Below are 8,743 nucleotides of genomic sequence, written 5' to 3' on the forward strand. Positions count from 1 at the left end.
GGCAGATGAGGGGAGAAGCCTACCTGGTTCTTCCAGGATTTCCTCACAGGACAGCCACATGCCACTTCGGAAGGTAAGGAAGGAGAAGCGGTCATCCCCAGTCTCCCAGCTGTATTGTACCACCTCCTGGGCTGATGTGTTGTTGGTGACACTGCCCTCCAGGGACAGTGGCATGTCAAAGCACTTGGTTGCCAGACCTTTTCCGCACAGGGGCTTGGGCACCTTCTGTGTGCCCACAAACCAGTAGCTGCTGAGCAGGGATGTTGTGGAGAGGCTGAGTGATAGCATGCTGAGGACGGCAGATACGAATGTCCGCTGGCCAGAGGAGCCCTTCGTGAGTGCCATCTGCAACACACAAACAGAAGGGTGGCGAGGGGCTAGGGGGCTGGAGAGCCGGGGGCGGGGGCGTGCTCCCTCTCCTTCACTCAGCGCTTTCTCCCGAGGCCTAGCTGAGAGGTCTGCTTGAAGCTGAACCTTGTGTGGTTCCTACAGAAAAGCAATAGTGATTAGCTCAGATGGAGTCAAGACGGCTGGGCTCTGCGCAGGACACATGGTGGAGAGGTAAAGGTGCGCCACCAGAGGGCACCATCACGAGGGACGCGCAAGCCAGACTGAGTTGGACGCGTGTCGAAATCTGTTTCTGCTTCAAGGTGAACGTGTCCACGTGGCCTCTGGCAAACACGAGTGTGTGTGTGTGTGTGTGTGTGTGTGTGTGCACGCGCGTGCATGCGCCTTTGGGGAAGACCCCAGAAGGACCCCACAGGCAGCACGTGTTCTGAGCAGCAGAAATGGATTTGTCTGCAGCCACCAAATCATCCCCTCGGATGGCCAGAGACAGCAAGAGAGAGCGAAAGTGCACTACAACCACTGCTGCTGCCTGGAACCCTCCCCTCTGCAGCTGGTCCGGAGCACCAAGCGCTGTAGGAAGTTCCCCTCGCTGGCCCCTGGGGAGAGCTTCAAGGACTCGGTTTTTACTTCTCCATCGTCTTTTACATTTATCTGCAGTCCTACTTTACTTCCCCTTGAGACTTCAAATTGCTCGAGGTAGCAAACACGTCTTTTTCACTTTTGTCTTCCCAAAGCATCTTGTGCAGCGTTTTTTGCACATTACGCATTCACTCCGGAAGTGATTGTTAAATTGAGGATGGTTTGAGCAAGCACCCAAGAGCGACAACCTCAGTCAGACTGTGGCTAAGCCGTGGCGGCTGTCATCTGCAGGGCTTAGAGAAGCAACCGGGCGCACCCACAGTGGTGATTATTTTTGGTGGTGTCTTCTTTGGAAGGTAGCAGCACTGACTTGCAGAGCTATTTGTTATTGTAACAGAGTGAGCGCTTGGTGTCCTTTTCCTACCTTCTCTACTCCTTAGCAGCGTTAGTGACTGTTGAACCGCATCAGCCTTAGGGGAGCAGATGGAGCTGTGCAGATGGAGGACAGAGCAGGCAGTGAGCCAGGCGGGCATGGGCTGTTGAAAGCCCTGCGGGAGGAGAGGGGCTTGTGGGTTCTGAGGGAGGTAGCCAGCTGAGTCCAGAATCTCAAGTGAGAGGTGGCTGCGTGGTGACACTGAGCTGCACCTGAGTGCCATGGGGCCATTGGGAGGGGCCATCGCCAAGCCCTCAGTAGGGAGCCGGATGCCACAGTGGTGTTGATTGAGTGGGGACGCACTGTGTGGCACTGCGGCTCTGGCTGCAGCTCCCACTTTCCTCGGCATTGTCACCCATGAAGAGGGTGACCTAAAAATGACCGGTATTAAATGTGCCAACTCTGTCGAGAGGTGGTTTGGAGCCAGATTTGATTTGATTTAGAAAAATAACTCCAATAAGCCCTGTGCTTTGGGTTCTGGAACAGTGTATGCTGTTACACGAGTGCATTTTGAACAGAAGAGAGGTCTGTGCTTAGTTGCTGACAGACGGCTCTTAAAGTAAACCATCTTGAGCTTTCCAGAGTATGTCTTGTATCAGAATTAATCAGACCCAAATCTGCTTAGCTTAAGAGATGTAAATAAAACCATGGCTAAATGAACAGGCCCATAAATCTGCCTCTGTCCTTACCCCCAGCTTAACAGCTTCTACATTTAACACAGAGCTTTAGTTTAGAGCTGTAATTATTTGTCCTTCAGAATTTCCAGGGACTAAAGCAGTGTGTACCACAAACTGCCTGTTATTTGTGACAGTAAGAAATACACAAGGTTGGCATATATACAAAAACAAGAACATAAGACAAAGGGTAAAATAGCTTCAGGAAAGCAATCTGCTAATGTGATTTTTTAAAAAAGCACTCAACAATTTAATTCCATCAGGATTTGTCAGTTCTGGCAAAACTCTTGGTAACCTTGACTGTAGATACACACACACACACACACAACATTAAAAGAAGCGAAGACCTTACATTGCCAGATCCCGGAGATATGTGTTGCTCAGTTCCCCAAGAAGAATGTTTTCATCTTTGTAGTTGTGACAATCCTATTGGTTTTCTTCATTGTTGTGTTACTGAGTTATCTTTTCGGATTCTTTTTTGTTTTCTGGTACCGGGGATGGAACTCAGGACCTTGTACTTGCAAGGCAGGCATGGCACCACTGAGCTAAATCTCTAGCCCTTCTAATTATTCTTGAACCTATTTCTGAATAGAAATGGACTTTCAGGTAGAACATCTACACTGACCTTTCTGTATAAAGATGAAACTAAGGATTTAGGCAATTCTAAAACTGTCACCTCAGGATTAGTTTTCAACAGTATTTTCAGTCTTACTGGGTTTGAAAATTGTCTACTATCACATCATATCACATCAGCTGTAACTCCACATTCAATCCATTTTAAGTTAACATGCATTAATGTTAAGTCAATCTCCAGGTTATTTAAAAAAACCCTACACCGAAGTATACCCACTCTGGGGCACCAAAGTAACAGAGAAGTCGAGAGATGCTCTGAGAAACAAAGGATGAAGAAGACCTCAGATTAGCTCATAGTGCTCCTTCCAGAAGTATTGAGGACAGGCTGGAGAAGCCAGCCCCACTCAAGAATGATCTTGATAATGGATGATCATCTCATTCAAGAGCCTCCTTAAGAATTATCTTCAGGCCTCATTGTACCATTCTATGTTACATTCCCTTCCTCTCTAAGACCCAGATACCTCTTACTGGAAGAACAAATCTCACTTTGCCATGATTTCCTTAGAGGAATCCTGGAGAGAAGTTGTATCTTTGCATATGCAGACAGACCCTATGCCAAGGCGACACAACTCTCCGGACCAGGGGCAGAGTGGCTTCTCTGACAGAGGCTCAGATCACGAGGAAGCTCAAGGGTGCCAATATGTCAGTACTCCTTCCAGCAACATATATTAACAGAAAAACTTGGCAGTGGCATAGGTTAGGAAGGACGACAAATTGAGACAGGAGTGCCTCATAAAAGTACCAGGTGCAAATCATCTGTTGGATTTATCTCCTGAGCAATAAAGAGGGGAAGCTGGTTACCTTGACCATGGTCCGCATTTGGCAGCCTGTCTGGGACGCACCTTCGGCTTAATGTTGTAAGGATGAAAACTGCCTTCTCACCCTCCTCCCTTGCCTTCCCCCTTCTATGACATACTTTTGGAATGCCTCTTGATTAAATGCTGCCTTACATTGAACACGGGCATTTAATAATTGGAAATGCAATCACAGCCCAGCTGTTCCAGGCGATTGCACCAGAGCACTCGCCAATGGAGATCTGGGATTAAGTACAGCAAGGCGAGGATCTGCATTTCCAGAGGTAAATGATTTCATTTCAATCTCCCTGCCAGTTCAGGGGTAACTGGTGTGAGTGGACCGGGCTTGATTTTTCTGGCAGACACAGAAAATATTACATGGCCACCATTACTATTACCGAAGTCCCCCTCCCCTTGAGTAGGGTTTTCCATACATTTGAAGAGGTCATGGTCTCTGCCATGTCGGGACCTCAGGGAGCCTCACACTGGAATAGCTTCCTTGTTCCATGGGTGGTCTTCAGGTTCTAGGCTGTGTCTTCAGTAGGGTGATGCAGCGCCCCCTCTACAGGGTGTGTGGAAAGAGTGTGTTGTGTGGGAATAGAGTGCAGGATATGGACACAGTGGGATCAGGGATACATAACTCCGAGGACAGTACTGCGATGCCTGTGGACGACTGCTCTCCATTTTGGGCAAAGGAATGACAGCCTCATTTTCTAAAAACAAATTATTTATTCTAAAATTTAAAAAAAATCCGACAAATTAATGAGTTGTCTGCTTGTGTCCTCTTGCTACCAGTTACCTAGAAGTACAAGTCATTCTGTCTGTCTTCAAAACTGTACAAATTACTGGATGACATTCTGTAACTTTGCGCGATTCCCTAAACACTGTGTGAACATCGGGTATACTTTTGCTGATGCTCTCCTTTCTGCCAAGAACACCCTCAATCGCTTTTTACTCCCCAAGCTGCCTCTCATCAAGTGTAAAAAAATAACTCATTCTTTGAAAGTGTTTTTCTTCCAAAGACATACAGTTCCTTCTCTCTGCCCTTGTCACATTGTACCTCTCTCACGACACTCCATGGCACCATCGTGATTTGTGCTGATTGTAAATTCCTCAAAGGCCTCTCCTTCATCCTAGGGCAGTTCCAACCAAACACAACAAACGTTTGGAAAATATGGAAATCTCTGGACTTCACCTTGTGATTCCAGGAATTTGTAATTTTAGAAAGCTCTTAATATATCCCTAGGGCATTAACGTAAGACGATTCCTTGTTGGATTCATTTTAGGTGTACATTTAATGAAACCCTTCATATCCTTCCCTACCTTTCCCTCACCTCTTCTGGATCAACCACTAAGTCAGTTTTCTTGCTGTATATTTATGCAGTTAAGAGAATTAAAGCCAGGGTTCCTTTAACCTGAGTGGAATTTTAGTCCAATTCTAGCCAAAGGAATCTCTTTGGATACTGCTTTTGTTACCCAGCATATTCCCTACTCTTTCCAGACTGATGCTAAGAAGCAAATCAATACAGGTGCGCACATGTCCAGGGTGCATTACATGTAACATGGCCACACTTTCTGTTGAATAGACTGCTGGATTCCTGGCCACTGGGTGGCGCTATTTCTCCATATTATTTCTTCTTCCATCCCGGCTTCCCCATCAGCAAAACGTGGGTGGAGGTGGCCGCTCTTAGTAGGAACTGTTCTCTTTTTTTCATTTAGCCCCTTCCCTGCATGCCTGCTAATCTACAGAATACTGTGTGTAGGCCTGATGGAATTCAGGGTTTAGAATGGACTTGCCACTCCGTGGAAGACCTCTTCTGGGATTGTTTCCTGTAGCACATTTTTTGGGTGGCCAGTTCCAGTTTTCAGTGATTCAGTAAATCCTCAAATACTTCCCAGGGGAAATACAGCAGCACAGTATCACAAAATACATGTTTCCTGATGAGTTTGGTGCACATTTTTCTCTGCTTAATTGTATCCTCCTTCTCTCTCCACCCTTGAACAGTGCGCAATTGTTTTCCCTTCTCTGTGCTTACACCTTCCAAATACTTGTAGACGCTTCTCATACTCCTCTCTGAGTCACTGTTTGGCACAGCCCTGTGTCTTCAGTTTTTATTACCTCTGCTCATAAACCGCACCCCTCCCCCCTGCCTTAACAGCCTGAAGTTTTGCCTTCTCCAGGGAGAAGGGGACGGGAGTGGCAGAGTCGAGCATGCTGCGTGAGGAGGCCCAGAGGTGGATTTAGAGCCAAGCTAATGAAGCCTCAGCCCAGAGCTACCCGCTTTTGCTTGGGCTGCTCCCAAGACCCTGTTACTGAATTCAGACTTGTAATTTTGTATTATTTTTCTTCCAGAGGGCCTCCAAAGTGATATTATTTTAGGCTTCTACAAAGCCAGGGTCCACCTCTTCCAAGGTTGTGCATTTTTTTTGGTGGGTGCTTGGCAGGTTGGCTGCTGGATGTGACCAATCTTGGGCTCCCCCTCCCCAAGGGACCCCTGGGCCACAACGTCTAATTTCCTCTTTTTGACAAAACACAAGTTTCTCTGCCTGGCCACAAAAATCAGAGTCCAGCGTCCTACTCATTTCCTTTCATTGTAATTTGGGCATGTAAATATATTTTTTTTCTTCCTTTTCCTTTCTTAGAAGAGAAAAAGTAATTGTTAGTCAGTGTAACATAAATATAATTAGGCTAGGATCAGAAGCTGACAACTCAGCATGGGCACCAAGATGCCACATCTCAGAACAACGTTTAACTTTGGTGTGTTGGACTCTCACCATTTCAGGGTGACTCCCCCGATAGGAGTTCACCTCACCGTTTGTGATATCACAAAGCCGAGAGTTGGGACTAAGCATCTACTAAGATATGTAGTCCCTGTTCCCTGTATGACACAAGCCATATTTGTTAAATGCACAAAGAGAGAGGCGATTATGATACCTACATACACTTTGCAGATGGACATTTGGTTTATTGTGTTGTGAAGACTCTGTAGATTACAGACAATTGAAAGGATGGTTAAGAAAGGACGAAGCCCCCCTGAGGGTATTTATTTCCTTTCTTCACATCACCCACACTGGACCCTTCTTCTTTACCCTCCCTGACCTTAATTTCTCTGTCCTTCTCCCTGGAGCCAGATTCCCAACTCATGTCCCATTAACCAACTCCTTTCTGTGACTCAGTAGACAAAAGTCTGGAGTGGGCTTTGTCTGACGGGAACTCTGATGGACACAGCCTTGTTCTCTGCTCCTGCATGTTTTGATGTGGCCACCTCCCCTGTAGCTTGAGGGTTTGTGTATTATGCTTACTTGACTTTGAGTTACTGGCTACTGTAGCAGCCATGTTTTATTCACCCCCAAGCCTAATGCTGTTTTAATGTCCAGGAGTGATGTGTATAGCATCAGCCGGGCTTGTGAAAAATGGTAGGAAGCCTGTGCAAGAAGATCTGAATAATGAGCTCTACCCAAACAGCCTTCTATGGCTCAAGCCGAAACAGTTCTTCCCAGTTCACACACACGCGCGCGCACACACACACAGGGACATGCGAAGCTGCAAAAAGAGTCCACGGCACCACACCCTCTGCCTGTCTACACAGATGCCCCCACTACTGCAGCAGACAGATTCTCTGACAATACATTTCCTCTCACCTGTGGGAACATTCCTACTTTTTCATGAGCAAAGCTCAGAAAACAGCAATGATCTCATGAACGAGCATTATCTTTACTTCACAGACACTGGGGACAAACATTGCTCAAAAGGCAGTGACAGACTGGAAATACTTCGTCTTCTAAGCTGCGTGGTTTTCTACCGATCAGGGCCCCTCGGGATGATCTGTCTGGAGCCTTTGTGGCTCTCCTTGCAACTTTTAGGTATGGGGCACGTGACTGAGGAAAGTAAGGGAGGTCTTCACGCAGGATATTTTGACCTCTGCTCCAGAGAGGGACGGGAAAAGAATGAGCCCCTTCAGGCCCTTTGCTGTTGCTGACCCAACAGCACTGTTAGCTCTGCATTTTCCAGCTTCTGGCTGATTCTTACCAAGCTATCCAGTGTAGTTGGGTCCACTTCGCTCCAAAGACTCACACAGTAAAGCGACCCCAGCCTTTCTGACATGAGCCCAGTGCTGGAAAAACTCGAATTCCTGTTCAGTGAGAAGGACCAAAGGAAAATATTTGGAGGAGGGGGGCGCTCTCTTGCCTTTCCCTTTCCGCTTTTTAATGGAATTATTGAAGGGCTTTTGCTAATGCAATCATTTCCAGGAGAGGAAGCCGCCTTTCTTCGCTGCCCCAAGCAGCTGGAGTGAATCAGAGGGGCAGCACATCTGCGCATCCTGTGGGGCAATCGCTCACGCGCGGGGGACGTCGCCCGCTCCTCCGCGCCCCCCTCATCACGTCCTTTCCCGCTCGCTCTCCCCTCCCTCCCGACTGTCGCCCTGTCCCCGCCAGCTCCCCTTGCCGCCCCGGGGATGAGTAACGCTCTTCTCTGCCGCGTTTACTACGGCGCCCCGTTGCCTAGCAGCGGGCGCGCGTCGCCACGGCGACACGGTAGGAAGTGTTTTACATTGTTTGGCTAATCCCGCCCTAGTGGCGTTTGGACTTCCAGACCGGGTGGGGCAGGGGAGCCGCTGTTTGTTCCTTGGCCTTCCGGCGTGGGCTGAGAACCGCGACCCGAGGGCCTCCTAGAGCCGCCCTGCCAGAGAGCGGGTCTTGAGGATCTTCGGGGTCGCTTGTGGACTCCAAAGTCAATGCTTTCCTTGCGCCTTCCTTCCCCTAAAGGTCCTGTTCTGGAGGAACCTCAGCCGGGGGCGGTGGCACCTGCCTGCAATCCCAGCGGCCTGGGAAGCCGACCCAGGAGGATGACAAATTTAGGGATTTAGCGAGACCCTGTCTCAGAATTAGAAAAGAAAAAAAATTAATTTAAAAAAGGGGTGGGTGATGAACTCAGTGTGAAGGCCCCGGGTTCAAGTCACACTATAACTGCCACCACTACCACCAAAAAAGAACCTTATTTAAGAGAAAAACAACTCCCTCCAGCAAATCTCACTTCACCCGTGACTGGAGCGCTGCCTCAGCCGAATTACTTAACCTCCTCAGGCTTAAAGGAGGGGAAAGAGTTACAGCTCCAAGGAGGTGGAGGGAAAGCTCTTTTAAGTGGAAAGGGAGGGGAAATGAACTCGCACTGCTACCAGGAATCAGGCTAGACTTCACAGACATCTTCAGTTCTCACTCCTCCCAGGGCGAGAGAGAGAGAGAGAGATAGAGAGAGAGAGAGAGAGAGAGAGAGAGAGAGA

General features: G+C 48.1%; 1 protein-coding gene across 1 annotated transcript in view; it reads right to left on the reverse strand.

The window, feature by feature from the left end:
- The window catches only part of Gsg1 (germ cell associated 1), a 16,580-nt gene that overhangs the window by 6,246 nt on the left and 1,591 nt on the right, over window positions 1-8,743 (reverse strand). Inside the window, 1 exon segment of the mRNA XM_010638409.2 lies at window positions 24-345. Coding sequence (XP_010636711.2) covers window positions 24-345 — 322 coding nt within the window.

The sequence above is a fragment of the Fukomys damarensis genome, unplaced genomic scaffold (genome assembly GCF_012274545.1).
Source record: "Fukomys damarensis isolate Sample0158 unplaced genomic scaffold, DMR_v1.0_HiC HiC_scaffold_19, whole genome shotgun sequence".
NCBI lineage: Eukaryota > Metazoa > Chordata > Mammalia > Rodentia > Bathyergidae > Fukomys > Fukomys damarensis.